Below are 26,254 nucleotides of genomic sequence, written 5' to 3'. Positions count from 1 at the left end.
ATAAAGGTTTATTACATGTATAAGTACACCTGTTGATTATTGATGTTTTTCCAATTATTGTATATTTATTCCTGTTTGTTGTTTTGATAAGCAATTCCTCACCCAAGTTATGGATGCATTTGTAACTGGTCAACCTGAACTATAGCCTACCAAACGTTTTCAGCATAGCAACTACTGTGTTATTAAAAATGTCCTCTAATTATAAATGAGATTGATTGAACAACTGAAACAAAATATCTGCACTGACTACACTGAGAGAAAGTGCTTCTGGTTCTTATTCTATGCTGACAAAAAATCCAAATACATGCTCCCCTATTACACTAACTTTATCCTGATGGTGTAGTTGCCGTGGTCCCTGAGGGATATTAGCTGTGAAATAAGTTGGATTGCAGGGGAGTATGTATCCATTAAAAAAACCTTCAGGAGAGAAAAAAATGTCTGTGTCTGGTTTACTACAGGGATTTCACCCACACATCAAACTAAGTGTTTCATTTACTGTTTAACAGAATTGAAATAGCTATTGAAAGACTGCAGCCTCTCATTGCCTACCATTTCAGACTTGAAACTGTGCTTTTTTTTCTTTGCACACTTAAAAAAATATCACATTTGAAGATATCGTACTGACTTGATGCAGTGGCAAGTTCGAAACAGGCAAAAGACTATCACAATGTGTGAGGATTGTTTTCTAAGTTAATGAGATGAACTGCCTTTATAACTGTGACACTGCAATTTGCAAATGTTCACAGTCACTGTTGTGGCCATATGTCATGAAGCTGTACAAGTGTGTACCCAGCACAGTTCTGCATTCATTCTGGACCAATTACAAAATGACTTGGAGTCTTCTGACAACATTGTTTTGGAGAACTATTTCTAGTGTATACACTCTCTGTCTCTTTCTCTTTCTTACAATACATGCATATCAGATACAAAGCCTGCAGGAGGGGTATATCCCAATAGGTCACAGACAGTAACTATTAGAGGATTATTGTGTTCATGCACCTGTCATTGGGACATTAATTCCCTGGACTTTGAGGTTTGGGGCAGCAGTGCTTGGATGTCTTCCTGAGACAGTGGAGAGAGTGGTTTGAATCCAGGGTACGAATGCATACGTTACAATAAATACATGCGTGATGACATTGTTTAGTGTAAAGTATACATCCACATCAGGGATTACTTTTCTTTCACCTTACCAGGTGAAGCTTTAAAAAAAAAAAAATGCAGATGTACATATGCATGTACACACCCTTCATCTGAAACAATTCAATGGTTCGTTTACTTTACCCCCCCCAAGTTGCAGCCCAAGATGTACACATTCATCTTCAACTGCAATCTTTATAATTTTCAGTCAGTGCTAAACAAACTGAAAATATATCATTGATGAACACTTTTGGCTATAATTGTATGTATCTATATATTATGTAATGTAAAACAAAGAGAAGGGTAAAATTAATACTTTATGTGAAAGGTACAATACAATACAAAATAATAAATATTAAATTTGTTTTTCATTCATTCATCCATGGTCATTTATTTATTTTGAGAACGACAATGGTTGCTCTCTAAAAAAAGGCTGGTGGATTTAAGATCTGAGATAAGGAGGTGAATACATAATGTATGAAACAGAAAGGAACCACTGGTGTGAATCACATTATTCTGCTGACATTTATATTAAAGATGGGGTAAAAAAAAACAGCATCAACAAAAAACACTCCTACTATTGATGTCATCCTCTGAGATTATGCATAAATCAGACTGGTAAATTGAAAAAACGAAAACAAGAACAAATAAAATGCATGCTATTTAGCTCTGGCCTTTATCCTTTAAATATGTGTGCAGTCATATTGCTGCAATATTTTTCGCTAAATTATATTATATATATATTGCAGGCATTATTCAAATGCACAGAAGACACACTCTCACAGTTTCCCCTGCACTAGTGTGGAGGTAATAAAAGCTTGCTGGCTGTGACCGGGGTTGGGAGCTAGAAGCTGACCCCTGCTCCTCTCACCTCAGCCGCAGGGACACCCACACAGATTCTGTTGACAGCAGGTTTCTTTCTGTGGCGGTACACCTGGAAAGAAGCACATGCATTAATCAAAAAGGGCATGCGACAGAACTGCAGACGTAATTAGATAAATAAATGATCTTGGGTTTTGGTTTAATATGCTGCACGCTGTGCTCTCTCTTTTCTCCCCTGGGACTGCAGGAACAGGGGGAAGCTTGAATGCCAGCGAGTAACTGGTTTAATAGACACTTAAATGCTGGTGTTAGCTGCTTAGCCTGCCCGCTGCTCTACAATGGGAGCTTGCTGCTGAGAGGCTGACAGCTGGGGGTCTTCCTGCCCACTCCAGAAACTCTGACCCCCCCTACTCATTGATATTGCATCTGCAATCCCGTTAACAGGGTAAGGGCTTTTCAGACTCTATATTTCATCCACCCAGTTACAACAACCACTGCCATCACATTAGAGATTACATTTTGAAGTGAATAGTCCAGAGCTAGAATGAGATCTGCAGGACCAGAATACAAGGTTTATTCACCTTAATGAATCTATTATGATGTAGTGCCACTACATGGGCTATAAAGAAATCAAAAGCTAAAGCTTGTGACAATCCCTTGATGAGGGTCTCATAAGTGGGCATCATCTGACAAGTTTTCCAAAGACCACTCCAGACGTCTGAAACTATTACATTCTTATCTTTGTCTCGCCTTCTAAGGCACCTTAAGTCTTCGAATGTCTGGATAATAGAAATCCACAGATTTGACTTGTGAAGAGCTTTGCCAGTGTAGGCTTAATATTTATTACAATTCGATCTCTATTTCTGCTTGTTTTGGTTTGCTCTTGTGTCAAGTCCCAGCAATGTTTAAGTAGCATATTAGAACAGAGACCAGATTTTAGATTGTTTTGTTTAAAGGTTTATTAAAAAAAAGAGTATATGAAGTATTATTTTACCACATTTGACTTCAACTTCAACTTTAAAACAGCAATCCTGTTTTGTTTATCCATAAAGCATTTATTTATATATAATATATATATAATGGGCTTCAGCTAGGTATGAAAGCGCTCATTTATTCACCCAGAAAAGTGGCAAGCCTTTAGGATGTATTTGTGGACTGAGCAAGTACATTAATGCTTCCATTAAGTCCATTAATACTCGTTGACACATATTTTACAACTCCAACAAAATAAGTCAAGTGCCAACAGCACTTGAATTTGAACTCAGCCCCTCAGTGTCACAGGTGAGAATACGACTTCTGCACAAAATGGCTTGCAAGGTCGGAATATCATGCTGTTCCACTTTTTTATTACCTACGTGTGGCTCTGCTTCTTTCCAGCACTATAACCATACATCCTCTCATCTTTCCCACAGCATGGACAGCTTATAAAGGAGTACCTCCTTGAAGAAAACTACACTGCTACTTTCTCGATTTAACTGCAAGTACCCCTGCTGCCTCACTAACAGCCAGGGACTGGAATCACTCTCCCACTCTGACTACAATGTAATCAATTTTGGGAGCGGGGCTGGTGTGGATAAGTCACGTTCTATGGAAGTCTCCAATTAATCGCAAAAGACAAAAAGGGCTATTAGTATTGGTATTCAAAGGCCAGCACCACATATGAGCACATTCACAAAAGTGTTAGACCTGCTTTTCAGAAGTATTCACACTCATCTCCTATTGTGGTACCCAGGTGCAAAAGCTTTTTTTACATACTGAAACATAGACTGCTAAAAATACACCCCCCACCATATGACATGCTTCTCTACAAAAATGCATCCAAATCCCCTTGCTTAGATAACCTCCCTAGGCATTTCTACATGCATATCCTTACATCTGCCTGTCATCCTGAGTCCAAACAAATGAAAATAATAAAGAAAAAGCTCACAAAATATTTACTGAAGATAATGGTTCTCAAATTTGATGGTGTGCTGATTAGTTTATTAGTTCAGTGCTTGTATTTGGCAGGCTTCTCTGTTTAAGGCAGATATTATATTCTGTATAAACTGTACATTATCTAGCAATAGTTTTATTTTTACCTTTGCTAGGAAGGAAACTATTGTTATTGAGCATTTGTCGCTGAAAGATCATGAAAAAATATAATTTTTTATATATTTGCTCTGTATTTCCAGGGCACGAGCATTTTTTTTTTAAGTATTCTTTCTCCTAACAGCCTTTGCTAGTAAATGTTCTTTATATTTGCAAACTTATTGACAGTGAAGTTGGCTGATGATTGATGTATCCTGTCAACAGTTTGACAATATCCAGGCAGCCATTAGCACAGTATGTACTTAAAGGCACAAGGAATTAAGAAATACCATTAATAGATTGTTTTAATAAAGTAATGTACATATTGGAATGATTTTATTAAGCCTTTCAGAGTCATTAAATATTTTACGTAAATAAAAGGATATTACAGTAGACAATGTAAAAAGCTCAGTGAGAAGAAAATAGCAACACCAACAACATGATTGGAATGTGACACATTTCATTGATTTTGACCTTATGGATTTTTCTTTGATTTGAAAGCCATTAGTGTGCCACTATTTACATATGGCATTATAGTTATTGATTTATTAAGATGAATGCCGATATGTACTACAGAGACTGCTACATTGCACCACAAGGAAAGGGCAAGGGAATTTATAAACCACTGCGGCTCACCTTTCACAGGACTTATGAGGAATGTAAGAGAAACTTTGTATGCAGCATATACCACTGTCCCCTGCTGCGTATTCTTTCTTTCCCCCCCTCTACAGATAAGTAGGTGGCTTGATTTCTTCTACAAGCCATGCCAAACTCACTAGCAGTAATGAATCCACCTGCATTAAAACCACTTTTCCTGCTGAGAGCCCTTCTGAAAATAGCAAGCATGATTTGCATTAGAATGCAAAAACAACAAAGTCAGATATAACAGTGCCATCTATGATACATTTTATAGGAGAGACAGTGATCTGTGTGCTACATAATGAAGTAACAAACTCAGGCAGGACTTGCAATTCTGGAGTCGGAAAAAAGGATTAAATAAAAACACTGATACATTGAAGTAAATTGGTTTAAAATGTTCATGGGGTAGAATTAGTGTGAGCTGATTCAAAAGCATGTTAAACACTGAGTGGCCACTTTTGGAGGTAGACCGACCTAATAGGGAGTTGCCCTCAAAATAGACTGAATTCGTCAGAGCATGGACTTAACAAGGTATCAAAAGTGCACCACAGGGATGCTGACCCATGACAACTCCACTGCTTCCCACTAATGTTACAATGTTACTTGTTATAGTTCATGATGCTTTAAAATAAGGTGGTGGATATTTGATTTTTTGTTTTCACTGGTCCTGGGGCCCATGTTAAGGTCAAAGACATCATGAATTCTACCAAGTACCAGGACATTTTAGCTAAACACCTGGTTGCCTCTGCCAGCAGGCTGAATCATGGCCGCAAAGTGGATCTTCCAGCAAGACAATTGAAATCCATTAAGAAATGGTAAATTGACCACAACATCTACATTTTCCAATGGCCAACACAGTCTCTGGAATTGAATCCCATTAAAGTTTGGAAATCCATAAGCGCAGACCAAAGGATATCAAGGATCTGAACAGATTCTGCATGTAGGAATCGTCTATGATCCCATCCAATGAGTTCTCCAGTCTCATTAAAAATGATAGAAAAAGGCTCAGTGCCGTTATCCTTGTAAGGGATGGTGCACAAAGTCCTGAAAACAAGGGTGCCAATTATTGTGACACTTATTTTTTTTGGAAATACATTTATAAGTTGAGAAATGTGGAAATTTGTTTGATTCCCTTGAATAATTGTAATATACAATATATTCCACAAGTTGCAAAATTACAATATAACTCATTACAGGTATTGTTAATTTTATACAGCATTTTTTGCTCATTTTTTATCATGGGTGCCAATAATTTGGGAGGTGACTATGTATGTATGGTGTGTGTGTTTGTGTGTGTGTAAAATGTCATTATACTAGACGTGGTGTAATTCAAACAATTCAATTGTTATCTCTGCATTATAAGACAAAATGCAAATGCAATCCAGCATTCAGACATTTCGTACTTGTATCAAGTCATTTTAAATCATGTATTCAGAAGAGCTAATGATGAACGTCATGATTGGTTATCTCCAGTGTGCAATGAAGTTGTTTTTGCTTCTTAGAGTGCCTGTCACATATTAACTTGGTTTACAATGACAGGCGCTCTATATGTTATTGTCATCCTTTTCTACAACAGTTTTTCTATTCAGCAGGATGAAGCACATTTGCTTGCAATGTGAAAGTAAGCGCAATTTTATTCATGATGTGAAGCAAGCGATTGTGAGGTAATCCTGTTTTAGAAAGCAATTAAAATATATTTATTTCATGACCCAACCTATTTATTATTGGCAAACCAAGGGCAACATAAGACTGTTGTATAAGGCCTGAGACTGTTCTCTCTGGACCAGAGGTAACATGATCCCTCTAGTCAATATGCATTTTAACTCAGATATTGACAGTTAATGCAGGTTTGATGGAGTCTTCAAAAGCTGGAACAGATTAACCACATTTGTATTATTCAATAAAATATGATTATTCAAGAAGTATGCTATTAGTGAAACAACTGGTCAATGTAGAGCTACCTAATGTCTCTCACAAGAACACTTTTGCCAATCCTTGCATACTATACTATCCTGACTATCACATCTAAATCTAACACATGCAATTATGAAGAAAAGCCACACCTAACACCCCCCCCCGCCCAGAAAAATCAGCTCTGCAATGGATGTGATCAATTTAAGGATTATAATTAAATTGTCTTGTAAATTATACAAGATATTATATATGATATTCATATTAATTTGTGGCTGTGTTAATTACCTCATAATTGAATTAATCTGACCAAAGCACTTTGAGCCAGCTCTCTGTTGATGATGTTATTTGGCCCTTAAGCCCATGCTTTTCACAGTTGGCCTCAGACAGCCATTGCTGTTTTCTTGATGTAAATCCTTTTAAAGCCATTTAGACATAATTATTCAGAAAAAAACTATATATCACAGCACATATTATGTAATTTGTCCCCCAGTATAAGAAAAAAAGTTCTGTTTTGAATTGTTTTGTTGTGTTTCATGCTGCATGGATTGTCAGAAAGTAGCATGGTATATATCTCTGTCCTATACCTGTATATCCATCTCAATGGGTGTATTTTATTTATTATTCTCAGTTTTGAAGAGTGCTTATCTGTAAAAAGGGATGGGTCTGTACTTGCGTTCTCTTCAAATGGAAAGCTTCAATAAACACACCAATCTTTAATTTCACACTTCCTCCTTATATAGTAATACTGACAGCACATCTTGTACCTGGTGATTATCTCTTAAATATATTCATTAGCTAGAGGACAAACTGGACTTAACCTCTATAGCAATGTATGGACCTTTTTACTTCTTGTATTTAAAACATTTCATACCTGTTCTCATTAGGGCAGTTTAATATTTTATTCTTTCACACTCTGTGAAAACTGACTTTGCACTTTGCTAATCAGTTTCAATAAGCATTCTGATATATTGTGTGAAATATTATCAAATATGTAATACTAATGACAGGACTCAATAAGTTATATATATATTAAATGGACAATAAGTCACAAATGACTAAGCAGCATGGCAGAAAACATCAGGGGTGCTGTCGATCGGCGCGTCCGACTGTTCCCTACCCCTCCTTGATGTCTTATCTTTGAAATCGTGTTGATTTCTTAGCACCACCAACAGAGTTTTAACTCACGAGTGGCATTGCATATCAAATACTACAGCTAAAGTTAAGTTTCTGCTTTCACAGTGCTGTTTGGATTGACAGGCTATTGATAAGCCAGGTTCTTCTGTAGAATATTTCAAATATTTATACTGTAGCTGAGTTCTTTCATCTGTGGTACCGTGTTTATTGATCAGTCTTTCATTCAGCAGCGGTGCTCAGTGCCATTGGGACACAGCTGCATGCAATTAAATGGGCCTGATGGTATATTATCGAAGTCTCTTGTTCCTGGGCAACATTTGCTTAACTTTTTCCTTTTTCCTATAAAATAATCCAAATGACAACAAATGGCAACAACAAACAAACAGCAACAACAAACTAAACAAATAGAAACTTGTATCAGTAAAATTAAGCATCAAAATATATATTTTCAATCAATTCTTTATGGCGCCTCATTGTCTATTAATAGCATTTGAACTTTACATTTGTTGGAATTGTGAAAAATAAATAAAAATATGGCCAACTTGATTGACTCATTTGTTATTCCACTTAAAATGAGGACAGTCATAAGATTTCTCCTTACAACTAGTGCAAGTTACTAGTACATAATACATTTCGAATGATCAGTTAGCTTGTCCCTGTTTGTTGCTGTAAAACTACACAAAACTCTGAAAACTCCACTGATGTGTAAAACAACAGTGTCATCTCCTACTGGCAAACGCCAAGGGGCTCAACATCTGGTCGCCGCTGGTTGTTAATCTTAGGAATGATTAGCTCACCATCATAGCTGGCAATCAATAAGCACTAGTGTGTTCATTTTTAGCGGCGCCCAAGGCCAACTCAACCCAGCTTGTGTCAAGAGCCAAACTAACCAACCAGTAGTGATGAAGTGATTGCTGTGTAAAGATGTTCTGTGCAGGCTGGTATATTAATTTGCTCCCAAGATATATTTTTTAACTCCTCATACAGGCATTTGTGCAGTGGGAAAACACCCACTGGATAGCACTGTACTGTTCTTGCAAGGTGTGGCCTTTTGTTTTTAAGCCTACATCCAGGCCTGGATATGACAGGTGCCATTTTACTTACAGTTTGACTGATGATTATTATTATTATTATTATTATTATTATTATTATTATTATTATTATTATTATTATTGGTGGTGGTGTAGTTGTTGATATGATTGTAAAACCAGAAATTAATTAAACTCATTTGCAATGGGAGTTTTATGTCAATTCCTGCTGAGATTTTTTCTTTTTTTAATAATTTGTAATTTATTTAAAATATTAAAAACATAGATTATTTACCTCCCCCTTTCAACTAATTTCAAATCAACAATTAGTCAGCTCACCCAGCTGTGACAATTCACTTACACTTTTATGAGAGATTAGACACATTCCCAGAATATAACCATCCAATATTGTTCAGACTACAAGCAGTACATCTACAGTCCAGCGATTGTACCAATTGTAGAATTTCCAGCTGCCGGATGTGCTATAAGTTTGAACCTGCAGGTCTGAGAAGCTAGAGAGGGAGTTGCAAGTGTATGGTGAATGAAGGCTTGCCCAGCCAAATTTCATCAGCTCTGCCCTGGGGCACTTGGCTAACTGTATACTGGCCCCTGTGACCTCCCTGCTAAAGCCAGGAATAGCATAAGCAAGATTCAAGATTATTTGCATCCGAGCTACAGGACACATCCTGAACCCTGGGCAAATGTTTTAACAGGATACACCACTCAGATGCCCTGTACTTCTATAGATACTTCATTATGTACATACATATGAGTTTGTGTTTCTATAGAATCTGTAAGAAGCAAATACTTTCCCTAAAACAGCAACCTGAAAACTAGGAAAATAAAACTTGGTCAAGAAATTCTGAGTTCAAACCAGACACTGATGTTGCTGAGGTTGGTTTTCACTTATTTAGTGTCTTGGTCATATTTTTGAATGCAATAAAAATATGGTAATCACTTCTTTCTGCATTATTAATCATTATTGTTTGAACAATGGATTACAAAGGGAATGAATCAGAACACAGCAAATGTTATCTCAAAGAGCCAACACAGGTCATGTGACTATACCTTTGTCAGGTTGCAGATTCTCAGAAGATCCGTCTCAGCTGTACTTTTTAACACACGGAGACGTTCACGGGCAACATCTTCATCCTCGTTTGTGACAGGCTGTGAGACCACATTCACTAGCCTGAAACACAGCAGATGAAACATATATCTCAAAATGGCACAGATGATATTACGTTGTAATTTCTATACTTCAGTTATTTCAGAAGACAAAATAAATCTTATTTATTTTGTTTTTATTGGTTTATATTTTTAATACCAAATGTTTAAATTGTTTGAAGAGTGGTTTAATACACTTAACACTGACAGCATGATTTTCAACTTCAAAAGGGTCACTTAATCTCTTTTAAAAGAGTTTATAAATACAATATTATGTATCTACTTTTTGTACCTTTGAATATATACATTAAATGATCCACTTACATAAATCAGGCTTCAAGTCTCATTCTGCAATCAACTTTTTATTTTGTTCCCTTCAGAGAATCATGCTGTGAGTGTTTTGGTTGCCATATGTTATGCCTTGCTATTTAATTTGTCTTTGATGATCAGTGTTCGGTATAGGCCTATATCTTGGTTTGGCCAAGTTGCTGACCTTGACAGGGGGCCCAAGGGTAGTGCCAAGCTGTCATAAATCAGAATCTTTAAAACTAATTCTTTAGTGCTTTGTGGAAAGATTTATTTTTCCCCTTAAATTTATCAGTTGTGAATATAATGTCCCCAATTGTTTATACTGTTGATAATTATTAGATGAATCAACAGTGTTGCCAAGCAACTGAGGTAGACTTCAAAGACTCTACAGTTCTACAATCAGGTTAATATAGTAAATACCAGATATTTCATTTAAATAAAATTATAGGAAAATAATAATCTACAAAGATTAGTTTACTCCAAAAAAATCACTGATATACCCACACAAATAAAGAAGGCTTTGACTATTTTTAAACTGACAGGTAACAGGAAGAGGGACATTGGAATGTAAAGCTATGACAGTTGCTTTAATGGTAGCCTTGACTGGTGTTGTTATTGGTATTATTTTCATTATTCTAACATGAAGAGCAACAATGTATTCAATGAGATGACCCCTTGCCTCGGCTTGATGAAAAACCGATACTGAATGAGCAAGGTAAAGGTGAAGAAGAGAATTCCTTCAATGAACATTGCAAATAGGTTCTTCCCCACCACATCCCATTTCAGTGGGTACTGGAAACGGTCTTCCCCTGAAAACAAGATCAAAGTGTCAGTTAGAGACCTAAAGCGTTTCACTTGGGATGAAAGCACAAGCCTCTGGCAAAACACAAGTGGAATTGATATGTTGAGGTGAACACAAAAATCAACAATGCGTGGATGTGATGAGCAATCATAATGCTATGAGGGTGTGCAGATAAAACCATACTGATGGGTACTTACCAGACTTATGTCTGATGACTGGTGAATTAATAAATCCACTAATCTTGCATGAGCATTCGACATCTTCATCTTCATAGCTATTCCCTTGCACGTGTGTGTGTGTGCGTGTGTGTGTCATATTAGGAATGGACCAAATTAATTTGCCATTAGAACAAAAGAGCTGACATGAAATATGAGAGAATAACCACAGTAGTGATAAAACACATTTGAATGTCTAAGGCAAGCATCCATCGTCTCCATTTTAGCTAGGTGGAGAAGCCATTTTCATTTTCTTATAAATAGGCTTTCACCAGACAAGCCTTTTAAGTTAGGATTGCTTTATTCTTATGCTTAACGCAGCAAATGAATCCTCAGATGGTAATTCCCTGCCATATTACTGCTATAAATATATTTGCTTCCCTGTCATGAATTATTGCATTTCTGCTTTCTTCTCCTTCTTCTTCTTTTTTAAAGGCACTAAGCTATCACACTGAAGAAGTATGAAGTGCTCTAGACATTTCAATGTGCTGCAGTGTCCTGTATTTATTTATTTATATCCCACCCACCTCAACTGCATGCTTTTGTCATCTTTTGTTTTACATACAGCAGCAGAAACCCTAGTGTTTTTTCATTGACCATACCAACCATTTCATGTCCAAAATCAAAAGGTTAAGAATCACTTAGAAGAGTAGGGCAATCCAGTGGTTTTAGTTCAGTTGTGGAACATTGTGGTTTGTGGTGAATGGATGATGCCATATGATATAGGGTTAAGCATTCCCATTCATTTGTGTTTTGTTGTATTTCTGGTTTCAGATCTGTTGAAGGTTAACTTCCAACCTTAAATAATTCTGTCCAGTTAGTGCCTCTATCTGCTACAAGTCATATCTGTGCTATCCACATCCAGAATAAATCCTTTAGAGAAGATAGAATAATACCGTCAAAGTGAAACTCACCAAATCTTGCAAATATGGTAGCAGTCGCCTGGTTCTTGGCCATGTCAATAAGCCCTCTTCCCAGACAGAAATGTGGAAAAATTAACAACACCTGCTTCACAATATTATTAATCTGGGTAACGCTCTGTTGAAAAAATAAAAAGATAAAAACATTACTTTAAAAAATAATTATGACATATGGAGCCATCATGACTTTTACTCATTTGTACCCACCCTCGGGAGATACAGTAAGGCAAAGTGGCCTGGGGGGAATGGAAAAAAACGAGCTAATCGCTGATAAGAGGCTGCTGTGTTGCTGTGATACATGCAGGATAATTATACTGCATAGATCGCTTTATTAGAATTACTGCTGCATGCTGGAACTCGGAGTGAATGAAGTTTATCAGAATAACAGTGCCTCACTTTAAATTGCTAATAAAAATAAGTTCAACCAGATTGGTTTGTTCATTCCAATCACAGGGTTACAAAGCTATATTATGTAACGTTGTGCTCTTTGCTAGGAAATATCATTTTCACCCTATAAGGAAACTTAATTGTCAGGTTTGCATGACTGTTGAAGTGTTTCTGGATAAGCTTTTATGATTATGGCATGTGACTAAATTTTTCCTCTCCTGTAGTTACTAATGAACAGTGATATATTTTAGAGCACACAAGCCTTAATTAATTAAATGAAGTAGAAATGAAAGGCAGTCTCTGACTGTAAGCTGCTAGCTTGATTTCAAGACCACTTACATTATTAAACAAATAATAATGGCACTTCTGCTTCGGCATCGTGTTCAAAGTGAGGCCATTTATTATGCATGCATTTTTATCAGGGCAGTCTTCAAAAGAAGTTTAACATACAAAGAAAACCTAAATCTATGGTATCTTAACTGTTGGCTATATCTTGATGTAAGAATAAAATTGTATAATGATTTTTATTATTATTCTTCTGATTTCTACAAATATATATATATATATATATATATATATACACACACACACACTTTTTTTATAAGGCACACTGAAAATAAAATGACTACAACACTTTGTGGCAACTTAGAAGAAATGTAACTTCTGTGAATAAATCTGAAACTTCATGAAACCTGAAATTTTAACAATGCAAACTGTTACTCTTGAAATTAATTTAGAACAGCTTGATGTTTCTCGAAATCCTTTATTCATTTCACAGCTATGATGCACATCTGCAGCCACAGATTACATGTAAACAACACATCTATTATTTACTTATTTATACGAAAGCTGGCTACATTCATGGTTTTCAAAAAAAGTTCACATATATGGGATGAATAACCTTAATTGAGTCATTAAAATTACAGCACTGATGATTTTAAAAATGTAGTTTTTTTTTATTAAATAGGAATGTAAGTGATTGCTGAGGCAGGTAGTAGGTTTTTATATACTGCCTAACAGTTCCACTGTTTTAACTACACAAATGCAACAAATATTTGGTGCATAAATGATTAAATTTATACGGTGGCTCGTTGAGGACATTAGAACATTGTTACCAAAAACTGAAAAATAATGTACATTTCAGAGTTATATGCTGTGTTACTACACCCTCTAAAGCATTATTTGGCAGTGTTATGCGCAGCTCCTGTACATAGAAGTTACACTGTACTCCTACAATGCGCACATCATTTGAAAGGGTCTCATTCAGTCACAGATCACTCAGTTTTGATCGTATTTCATTGCAAATAGGCTTGTTTTGTTCAGAACAACATTAATCCAGTAGATTTTTGATGTTCTATCAAACACAGAGAAGTTCAGATCCAATTATGTAAAATAATTGTGTATTAGTATTCTGTAAACAGAATTTTCAATCTTGACATTTTGAGCTCTTTATGGGTGTGTGTTGCTTCTACCAAAACGTGGATGGTCTTGTTTTGATCAGTAGACTGTCTGGTTCCAGAAAAATTGTGAATATTTTCTGAGATTTTGTATTCCTACTCAGACCAAGTATCCCCGCACCCCCCCATTTCAGAATGCGGAGGGGAGGGGGCGTAAATGCAGGGGGAGTATGCTTCATATCGTTAGAAAGGTGAGAGTCTCAGATTTCATGGGATACCAAACACTTGGCAAGCACATGGATCTGGTGCCCCTTTAAGGGTACCAGAGGGGTCTGTCAGACATTAAACTGTGTACATTTCTATTAAAATTGGAAAAATTGAGGTGTTCTAAAACTTTTGACCAGTAGTGTGTGCATATATATATAAAATGTAACCTAGCATATGAATATGAAGATGAAAAATGTGACAGCTGTTCATTCCTCAGTCTTTCACAACCTTTTTGTACGAAATCCTTAAGGATTACATTAAAAATATGAAGAAAAAAACAACAGCACTCTGACACACTCAAATTAAAATTCAAAACATTCCTGGCTATATCAGAGATAGAAGGAAGAGTCACAAAAGGTCATAGTAAAATATAAAAACATACAAATACTGAGACTGAGATTATTTCAACTTTTCTGGCTGTACTGACTTTTACCATAGCATTATAGAACCCTGCATGAATAATGAAAACAAACCTTGAAAGGACCCTTTATACCACTTGCATATTCATAAAAAGATTTAAAACAATGCATAAAAAAATTAAATGTAGGTCCATTTTCACATAACGACAGTATAGCAGTTTTATGAAAATTGAAATAGATTTTTTATGAATCAGAAAATAATTTGAATTATTATTTAATATCATATAACAAAATATTTTGAACCAAGCGGATACTAGAAAAAAACAAGACCATACCATATAAAGTAACTGATAGAAGCTAAAGTGAAAGAATATGATCTCTAATATATTTTGACACAGAAATGGGTCGGTCTGCTTTTATTCTGCTGCAGTGATAATTAACAATTGATAAAATGCAGAGACTTAAAGGGTAATTTAATGAATGGAGAACTGTCAGATTGTCCTCTTTACTCAGAATTTTGTCCATACAGATGAATTTTCAAAGCAATTCCACAATTGAATATTCTGTAAATAATCAGTATTATTTCATGGACACAAAATCACTTCCATCCACAACTTTAATTTCCCTACAGGGTCTCTCTAAACCTTTTTGTAATATAGAAACATACAATTATCATTGTATCAGATTTTATTTATAGTCTCATAATTGTTATAATAATACAAGGAAGCCCTTGGTTGCCAAATAAAAAAATGATAAAAACCTTACAATAAGCGAACTAATAAAAAACTAATATGGGCCAAAATGAGTCTGTGAAGCTTCCTCCAACTTTTGTCCTATATAACACTTGTCCATAGTGTCAAAGAAAGTGAATGTGACAAGCAACAGAGATTAGGCTGTCTGCGTAAGTGTGTGATTCAAGATTGAATTTACCATATAAAAACAGGAAGATGGGAAGAAAAAACATGTATTCTACTGGATGCAAGCAGTTGCTATAATCCACTGTGGCCAATCAGAACCCAGGGCTCATAACTGTCTTCCCCTGGTAAAGACATGAATACATTTATAAACACAGATATATTATTACAAACAAATGTGATGGAAGAGCATTGTTCAGCTATAACTTAAGTGGGTACATGCGTGCAATATAGGTGGATATAGTGGATATAGGCCATAAACTTGTGTATACTCTCCACTATATCCCCACTTGCAGATTAACATTGTTTCAAATGAAGGGTGAGAAAAAACTGTATTATCATCATTAGCAGCCTTTGTGAATGAAGGCCTCCCCAAGATTTTATCCACTTGTTTCCAGGTCATGCAAGGAAAGCTTCTGATCTCATATTTCCATCTTCTATGTGGTTTTCTGGCCATTACTATACCAGCGCTACTGCTCCTATGGCCTTAGTTACAAACTTGCCAAATGTCTAAGGTTAAAATTGGTTATGTCTGAAAATGGCTAACAACAAACTGACGTTTCATGAAATCATCACACTTATTTGTCCATCAGGAACGCCCATGGTAGCAAGGGTCAGGGAAAGAGTGCTCACTGTATTCCTTTTCTTTCCTCTTTATATATAAAAAGATTTAATCAATGACACAGCATTATTCATAAGACATTCTTTCAGCTCCGAGAATTTCTTAGCCCAACAGATCCACAGTCATCCTTAGGCTGTCTGCGTGAGTGTGTGATTCATGAAGGCTGGATTGATTTTGACACTGTCTCACGCACACAAGCTGAGATATGTTTGATAGAATCAGCAGGGTGGGAAAAATATTCTGGAAAATCTACCTCCTGATAAAATTGGGGCGTTCAGCAGCTGTGTGATATCCTGCTGGTACTGCTTCTCATGCTGTACATGAACATTCCAGACCGTTACAGAAAAGCCATGATTTATTAATCTAGATCCGCTATAAAAACACAGCAGTGCTCGACACAAGAACACAGATGATGATGATTTTTCTTTGTTGTGTTCCAAGATGACATCTGTCTTGCAAAGTGTTGTTCCGCTGGATAGAGCTGTGATTCCTGCAGTGGCTATGGGTTCCAGTCCCATGTTAGCAAGAATGGGGTGTGCTGACAAATGTTGGGTGCTTTGTGAGCTTCATGTTTCTTCATGGTTTTCTTGATGAGTTTCAGTCTAAAATAAAGTCTTCATGAAGCCACATTTGTTGTCCTGTTACTGTTTTCTTTAACAACCTTGTGGATTTTGAACATGTTTGAATTATTGGTTTTAATGATCTGATATCTAAAATAGGCATTACCTGATCTTCCCACTGTACATTAATCATCATCGCTTCTCTTCCTGTCGGCCCAGCTTCTCTCTAGTATTTCACGTCTAGTCTTGGCATTTGATGTTCATTATTTATCTGAGACAGTTTAATTTGTCAAGCAATTTAACACAGCCAAGGTATGGGTCCATGTTTCCCAGATAAGGAAATAGAAAGTCCAAAAGTCTGATAGACATGTCTTTTTTTCCTGTATAAACAACTTTCTCATCACAGAGCTTCACCTGGAAGGATCCCAGTGAAATAAGGGGGGCAATACACTCCATACTAGAGCGAGTCTCCTCTGTGAGGAAACCATTTACTGTTTATTTGCGTAAACTCCAAAATATAATTATCAATATATACTTCTTTAAACCTTAAATATTTTGCAAGCGAGGATATTGTGCACATTTTATAAGAGCTTCCTTATGCAACAACTATTTAAGAAATGTAAAATGCTATGTTATAAAGGTAGAATACTGTCTTAGTTTCCGCTTCTCATTTGCATTGAGCTGACAGCAATTTGAGTGACTCACACTTGTTTTCATTGACCCTCGGAGTTATATGACAGGGCTTTGTACACAGTCAACAATAACCTTGGCAGGTAAATACATTGGGGTTTATGCATAAACATAGACAGTATTTTCAGATTATCCTGTAGATATGCCATGACAGTTTTTTTCTGTTGTTGTTTGATTCATAAAACCACTGCCAGGATATACAAACTGACAATCCTGTCTTTCACTGGTATTTGTTTCCACAAGATTTCCAATAATAAGCTGTCCCATGCTAATCAGGTCAGCAGAGCTGGGGGTACAATGTATTCTGTAGCAGTATGGCTAATGCAAAGAGTCAAAGCAAGACTATAGTGGGCAGAGCTCAGCACTGTTTGTGCAAATGTAAAGCTTCTTGGATAGTCAAAAGACACGACAGATTGGAAGATGTGAGGGTTAACATATTGTACATCTTCACAGAGAGGCTAATGGCACTGGTGCATAGCTATTTTGCTGGTGTTCTAACATCAGAAGTGGAAGTTTAAATGATCATAATTCCACCTGAAATACTTTTGTAACACATTTACCCATTCCTTATAACACTGTGCCAAACTTTTGGGAACAGTTGTCTCCTTAGATTTGCAGCTTTCTTGTTTGATCTTTGAAGTGATTCAGCTGCAAACAAACAAAGTAACAAAACCAAACCTAGCCAAAAAAAAAATACAAATTGTGCAGTTTGGATGTTAAATTCCTCATTTAGAATTTGAAAATATATTTGATAAAGTTCAAAGTCAGTGGATCTCGCTTGGGAAAGTCATTTAATGAATCACCTTACTCCTGGTACACTGCCCAGACCTCATCAGATAAGACTGCCATTCTTGATGAAGAACAACTACATACACATTTGTTTAGTTTTTCTATGCCTATATTAGTCAGAATTAAAATGCCGGGGGAGAGGGTAAAAAAAATAAAAAATAAAAATAAAACAGACAAACCTGGATAAAATTAAAATTCTCAGATGCTTCTTAGCCTTGTGAACATTATGAAAAAAGGGTCTCTCTCAATGGGTGTCAAAGTTACCTTTTTGAACCACTTTGAAATACCGTTCTCTTCATGATCATCACTTATGCACCATCTAAACTCCTTGGCTTTGATCCGGTCCTAATTATTTTCATTTAGGGAGGCAGGGGTCCAAATTAACTTATCAGGGACCCTTTCTCTGCTTCAGGGAGCACATATTATGTACAGTTGGCTGGATGAATAGCATTTCAAGGAGTGAACATAATGTAATAATATGAAGGGATTTTTATTCACTGTAAAAAAGCAGGAAACAAATAAAAGCCTTAATTATAGCCTCATTTTGGGTATTGTTGCTTGACCTATATGCCCCTATGCATTTCTGTAGGTGTTAAAGGTCCCCGCAATTGCTTCCAACCTTGAAACAGTGCTTAATCTGTTTAATCTATTTTATAATTGGTCCAATTATATATCTGAGAGAACAGGTAGAACAAATACAAGAAGACCCTGCACCCTGTAGGGCCAGTATTTTCATTGATGACAAAATGTATGCATTCATTGCACTTGAGGCAAAATGTATAAATCTTCAAATTTTGGAGGTTTAAATTTAAAGAAAACTAAAAAGTTTTAGTTTTATTTGTCTTTTATTTAAAACAATCAACCATTTCAATTTTTAATTCCATAAATTATTAAAAGGCCAACTTGAATTTATAACTGGGAAAATTATTCGCCATTAAGACAAAGTAATTATACAGACTGTACGCTCATAATTTGCATTATTAATTGTAATTAATTATTAAATTTTTGGCTTAAAAATCATATTTTTGCAAGAGACTCTAACAGTGTGAGTTAGATCTTTGCATTTAAAATGTTCTCCAAACTTCCCCAGCCTAATCCCAGTTTCTTCCTAATTAAATTTAGCTAATGGATGAAACACTATCTTTCAAATAAATATAATTAAAAGCTAAACTTTATAATATTATTATTATTATTATTATTATTATTATTAATAATAATAATAATAATAATAATAATAATAATAATAATAATAATAATAATAATAATAATAATAATATTTAGTTTCATTATCAAACTTAGGAAATAGTTTTAATTTAAAATACCTTGTTGAGTCATAGTAAAGCCATTTTTGTGAACATTTTAGACACTTTAACTCTCATTATTATAGTAATAGAATTATATCTGTCCAAATAATTGGTATTGTTCCTTTTAGTGGAAACAATTGTTGTCTAACACATACATTATCTTAAATGTTTCTTTAGTTTCTATATGCAAACAGAGATGAAGGGAGACAAATGTAAAGCAAGAGAACATGATTTTAAAAAGCCAATTCTTTGAACGAGACATGAAGTTTAAACATTCCACAAAATACAGGGAAAAAATAAAGTGTCAAAAAATAAAGAAAAAAGTAAGATTCTCAAAACTTTAAAGTTTGAAGAATGCAAGATATATCCTTAGAGATAAAACAAAACAATGTGAGTTCTAAGTCTAAATCAGCACTTCAAGCCAAGATAAAACACTCCTTTCTTCTAAATCAATAACAACACTATTTTTGATTATGTCAAATTATGAACCCCTCAGTACTTGTTAAAAATATCCTCTGTATGATGAAAAATGCTGAAAGTTAATGATTTGGTGAATAAAGAAAACAACTTTGGATGATGGCAAAATGTAACCTGTTAACTTCTCTCTGCAAAAAGCGATCTTCTTTATAATGGCAACTGCAGCAAACTAATGATTTAGGAAAGACTGGAAGCTAAATTTATGGAGGCAGTTAGTTCCAGCAGATATAAACACTTTTAGTAGGATAAAGAAGAAATCAGTCAATTAAATATATGTGACAGCCTGTTTGTTTGCATTTTTTTTTACAGATTGTGAGACCATTTGGTCATTTACAGATAATTAGCACCAGAAGTTATTCATAAAGGTTTCTTGCTGATACTGTCAGGTACTACATTTCCAGAGAAGAAAAACAGACTCCCCCCATTTGTTTTATATCTCATGTACATATACAACAGGAAATGTAGAATTGTGCTGTACATAATTAGCATAATATATTCTTAGATTTACTTAGTTAATTAGTGTTATATTGTTTGGGCTGCTTGAAGCTATGTGCTGCTAGGTATTACATCCATATGGTATAGAGAATGGCATCTCATCCAAACATTTGGTGGTTTGAGCCAGAAAGAAAAGCATACACACGATCTATTAAAACACAAGACAAGCCAGTACTAAATCACAGTTAACAACAACAGTCATTTAAAATTTTAACAATAAATAACCACAGCACCAATAACCTCAGTAACCCAAAAGTAGCATGGTGCTTCATACATATTTATGCTTGCGAAAAAGAGCTCTATAAAATGAAATGTTGAAATGTGAAAAAAAAAAAGACTTGACATGACAAAACATATAACACAAGGTCAAATGCCAACAAAAACAACACAGACTGGCAGTTGATTCTTATTGAAGTAGGTGTAAATGTGAAAAGGATATGAAGACCAAGACCACATTAAGATTACATTTTAAGAGACATGATTGCTCTATTCACAGATATTATTTATTAAACCATTTACTAATATTACTAGTGCATGTTTAAAAGTTGTCCATCTACTTAATATGAAAGCAAAATTGCTGTATCACTTGAGATACAAACAAATTGAAAGATACTGAATCGTCTATTGTCTGCAAAAGTAACCACACATCCCCAAAGGGGACCAGTATGTTGAACAAAGAACTGTCTGGATTTGTAGCAGAACATGAAATGACAAATGTAATAGGCAGTTAAAATTTTGATTAAACTCTCTCCTCTCTCTCTCTCTCCCTTTCTCTCTATCGCTCTCTATTTATTTGTTCAGACAGGAGACGGAAATTTAGAATGCATAGAATTGCATTGGACAAGATCAAAGAGAAGTTGGGGGGAAGACATCAAAAACTTTGCTGGAGTAACCTGGAAAAGAACCACTAGATACAGATGGAGGTAAGTGGGAAAATCAAGGGGAGGATCGACTAAGGGTGACAATGAGGTTGATGGTTTATACATGCTGGTAGCTGAAGTCTGGGGTAGATACTCACCTCATCATTAAACAGTTCCATTACAAACGTAGCCACACTCCCATTAATTCCAATGAAAAGGTTTACACATGTAAGTACAACATAGGCCGTGCTGGGGATACTGAACAGGAATGATGCTGGATACATAAGGGGGGTGATAGACCACCTGAAAAATGGAAATGAAAACAGGTTACATGTGTACAATACACTTCTGAAGATCTTTGTTGTGTTTTCTTTGTTTTCTTGCATAGGTTTCATTCTCATACAGGACAACACCATTCATAGTGAGGTCGCTTTGAAGACCGTTTTGAATGTGTAAAATATTTTGTACTGGCCACTGTGTGCTCTCCACACCTAATCTTTTGCAAAGTATTAGCTTAAGATAGGTTGAATAATAATCATTGTAATAATCATCATCTGGACTAAAATGATAAATAAAGAAAGACCTACCCAGCATAATTCACTTTCATTATCATATTACTTGATTATAATTGGCTTTCAAATTCAGGCTTTTTACCGTAATACTATTGCACTGAATCATTTAGAACTACAAAATCGTAGCGATGGTGTAGCAATCCATCTGCTGGGAATAAAATCTCTCATTTACCAAGAGGCTTAGCTGATTGGATTTTAAATTCCTCAACTAAGGTTATGGCTGTTATTAATTTACATCAGTTACAGCCCATCACAAATTTAATTCAATGTCCGAGTTCAGGCTCTGAGAGTGATGGGTTTATATGAAAAGAGACTGGAGCTCTTTTCCAAAAAGCACACATTTCTGAGCAATAAAACCAGAAATATTGCAAGCATACAGTTCAATGCCAATATTTTCATTAACAGAAACATTTCTGCCAAAGTCTTTCAGTATTTTGATCCTACAGTAATATTTTCAGCTTTTTAACCCCCCTAAAAAACACCAAACATTGCACTTCTGACAACAATAATCTCTTCTCAACAATAACAGCTAGAGAAAGACTAAGATTGAGCAGAACAAACAATCGTTTGTCCAGATGGTTAAGTTGTCTGCCTGTTGTTTGCTTGTTTTGTTATTGTATGTATGCATTTATTTATTTATGGAGGAGTATACACATCCTTATTTAACAAACAGACAACTTGATTCAGGAACATTGATACATTGTAACTAACAGCTAGGTTATATGATTTCATAATTTATTTAACTAAGATCATGAACGTAGCAACAAATAAACTAGTATAAACATCTGTAGTAATACCACAACTACCACTAATAAAGTATACATGTTGGACTTACCCATAAAGAATTAAAAGAAGGATCAATGCTGGCAAGTTATCACTAGAGACGTATGCTTTTTGTTGGAAGCACAGGAAGATGATAATCACTATCAAACATGGGATGATGTAATTACACTATAAAAGGAAGGACAAATACCGACATAGTGTTAGTTATATAGGTCACGTATAAGAGCCCCATAAAACATGACATTTCAATGTATAGTATTCATGAAATTTTCAGTCAAAAAAAGGTCCCAGCACGGTTTTTAGAATTAATTTATTATTCATTTTCATATATATATATATATATATATATATACACACACACACACATACACACAAACAGGTGACAAATTAAAGGAAAAAACAACATAAAGTGTCTCAGTAAGGTGTTGGGCCACCACGAGCCGCCAGAACAGCTTCAATGCTCTTGGCACAGATTCTACGAGTCTCTGGACTCTAGTGGAGGGATGAACACTATTCTTCTAAAAGATATTCCCTCATTTGGTGTCTCATCAAACCATTGAGTGACTCGTTGTGCCCTGTGGATGGGGCATTGTCATCCTGGAAGAGACCACTCCCATCAGGATAGAAATGTTTCACCATAGGATAAAGGTGACAACTGTGTAATGATTTGCAGTGACCCTTCCCTCTAAGGGGACAAGTGGACCCAAACCATGCCAGGAAAATGCCCCCCACAGCATAACAGAGCCTCCAGACCCCCCTCACTGTAGGGGTAAAGCATTCAGACCTGCACTGTTCTCTTGGTGTCACTACACATGCACTCGCCCATTTGTCAAGAACACTAGCCATATATATATATATATATATATATATATATATATATATATATATATATACAGTACTGTGCAAATGTTGTAGGCAGGTGTGAAAAAATGCTTTCAAAAATAGACATGTTAATAGATTATATTTATCAATTAACAGAATGCAAAGTGATTGAACAGAAGAAACATCTACATCAAATCCATATTTGCCCATTGCCTTCAAAACAGCATCAATTCTTCTAAGTACACTTGCACAAACTCAGGGATTTTGTAGGCATATAGTCAGGTGTATGATTAAACAATTATACCAAGGCAGCTGAAGACAGTTTACTGTCAAAAGTCATGCACCATGGCAAGACTGAACACAGCAACAAGACACAAGGTAGTTAAACTGCATCAGCAAGGTCTCTCCCAGGCAGAAATTTCAAGGCAGACAGGGGTTTCCAGATGTGCTGTCCAAGCTCTTTTGAAGAAGCACAAAGAAACAAGCAATGTTGAGGACCGTAGACACAGTGGTCGGCCAAGGAAACTTACTGCAGCAGATGAAAGACACATCATGCTTACTTCCCTTCACAATCAGAAGATGTCCAGCAGTGCCATCAGCTCAGAACTGGCAGAAAACAGTGGGACCCTGGTACACCCATCTACTGTCCGGAGAAGTCTGGTCAGAAGTGTCCTTTATGGAAGATGTGCGGCCAAAAAGCCATACCTCCAACATGGCAACAAGGCCAAGCAACTCAACTATGCATGAAAACACAGGAACTGGGGTGGAGAAAAATGGCAGCAGGTGCTCTGGACTGATGAGTCAAAATGTGAAATATTTGGCTGTAGCAGAAGGCAGTTTGTTCGCTGAAGGGCTGGAGAGCAGTACACGAATGAGTGTCTGCAGGCAACAGTGAAGCATGGTGGAGGTTCCTTGCAAGTTTGGGGGTGCATTTCTGCAAATGGAGTTGGGGATTTGGTCAAAATTAATGGTCTCCTCAATGCTGAGAAGTACAGGCAGATACTTATCCATCATACAATGACATCAGGGAGGCATATGACTGAACCAAAATTTATTCTGCACCATGACAACCACCCCAAACATACAGCGACCGTCATTAAGAACTATCTTCAAAATAAAGAAGAACAAGAAGTGCTGGAAGTGATGGTATGACCCCCACAGAGCCCTGATCTCAACATCATTGAGTCTGTCAGGGATTACATGAAGAGTGAGAAGCAACTGAGGCTGCCTAAATCCACAGAAGAACTGTGCTTAGTTCTCCAAGATGTTTGGGCCAACCTACCTGCCGAGTTCCTTCAAACACTGTGTGCAAGTGTATCTAGAAGAATTGATGCTGTTTTGAAGGCAAAGGGTGGTCACACCAAATATTGATTTGATGTAGATTTTTCTTCTATTCACTCACTTTGCATTTTGTTCATTGATAAATATAAACTATTAACATGTCTATTTTTGAAAGCATTCTTACATTACAGCATTTTTTCACAACTGCCTAAAACATTTGCATTGTATTTATTATACTAATGGTCATGACTGAAAAAGAAAAAGAAAACAATATACCAATATCTCTCTTCCTTTCCTGTCAACACATATTTTTGAAAGCTTGTTTAATTAAACAATTAATACAAAATTAAAAGCTATGTTAATTCAAATTGTTATTAATAAACTAATCACTGTTATTTTGTTTAGCTTTACATTTTGCAAAGGACTGTATACTAATACAAAAGCTAAAATGTTAAATTAGTTTTAAACTTTTAAATGGCAAAACCATGCTTTTCAGTAAATCAACCTCAGGTACAAGCTTTAAGTGTAAACAGGGCATGTGTGTATTTAGCATAATTAAAATAATCTAAAATAAATAATAAAACCTTGCTGCTAGCATTGAGATGTAGAGCTAAAGAAATTAATTAGCAAATGGTGGAAAGCGATCTCAAGAGCTTTTGTATTTCTCCCATTAAATGTGACAGTTTTCCATCCCATTAATAAAACTCCATAACAGTAAATTCCAGAGACTGAAAAAGGTTTAAAATATGAAAATTAAAGCCAACAAATGTCATCAAAAACAACTTCTGACAAAAGCCATTTAATTGCTTGCATAGTAATATTTTATTTTTTGTCAAATTGTTCACATTTATTTAGTTTTACTGCAAACATAAGTGACCTGCATTCACATATATAACACCTACTTAGTGGCATGCATGGAGAGTGGTTTTCTTCAATTAAACTTATAAGAAGCTGTTATTATAATGATACTAAATCCCCCCCAGAAAACAAAGCAACAACAACAACAACAACCAAAAATGTCAAACACAGTACTTGTGATACTTGGGGATTCTCTGTATGCAGCTACAGAGTAAAGTGAATAGAATGGATTAATGCACCTCATGCATTTCAGATTACCTACAAGGCGGCCCTTTGCCTTTCAAAAGGGAAAAGAGTTTGAAGAGCTCACCATATCCCAGGCAAAGTTAGCTATCCAGTAAACACCAGGGTTCACACCGCTGACGAACTGCAGGTGCTTGGCCTTGGTGACTCTCTCCTGGATCAGGAAAAGCACAAAGCTGGCTGGTATGAACGACATTGCAAATATCACACAAATTGACACCACGACATCTGTGGAGGTGGTGGCCCTGCCAAAGGGGAAAGGAAAAAAAGAAAGCACGCACTTCAATGAAAGCCTGACATTTTTTCAGCAATATATCTGTCAAAACAGAAGAAATGGGCATCAGTATAAAAGGTGGTTAAGCTCTGATTGATTCTTGCTCTTTCCGCAGTTTGGCACCATCATTTGATATTGCTAGTTGATTG

General features: G+C 35.8%; 1 protein-coding gene across 1 annotated transcript in view; it reads right to left on the bottom strand.

Moving 5' to 3' along the window:
* The window catches only part of LOC136766688 (phospholipid-transporting ATPase ABCA1), a 287,811-nt gene that overhangs the window by 28,449 nt on the left and 233,108 nt on the right, over positions 1 to 26,254 (bottom strand). The window contains exons 37-43 of the mRNA XM_066720398.1: positions 25,899 to 26,076; positions 22,680 to 22,795; positions 21,431 to 21,575; positions 12,146 to 12,269; positions 10,894 to 11,023; positions 9,810 to 9,930; positions 2,009 to 2,071 (exon numbers count right to left, since the gene is read on the bottom strand). Coding sequence (XP_066576495.1) covers positions 2,009 to 2,071; positions 9,810 to 9,930; positions 10,894 to 11,023; positions 12,146 to 12,269; positions 21,431 to 21,575; positions 22,680 to 22,795; positions 25,899 to 26,076 — 877 coding nt within the window. The remainder of the gene's footprint in view (positions 1 to 2,008; positions 2,072 to 9,809; positions 9,931 to 10,893; positions 11,024 to 12,145; positions 12,270 to 21,430; positions 21,576 to 22,679; positions 22,796 to 25,898; positions 26,077 to 26,254) is intronic.

This window comes from Amia ocellicauda, chromosome 13 (genome assembly GCF_036373705.1).
Source record: "Amia ocellicauda isolate fAmiCal2 chromosome 13, fAmiCal2.hap1, whole genome shotgun sequence".
In the NCBI taxonomy this organism is placed as follows: Eukaryota; Metazoa; Chordata; class Actinopteri; order Amiiformes; family Amiidae; genus Amia; species Amia ocellicauda.
This window is presented reverse-complemented; position numbering and strand designations above follow the sequence as displayed.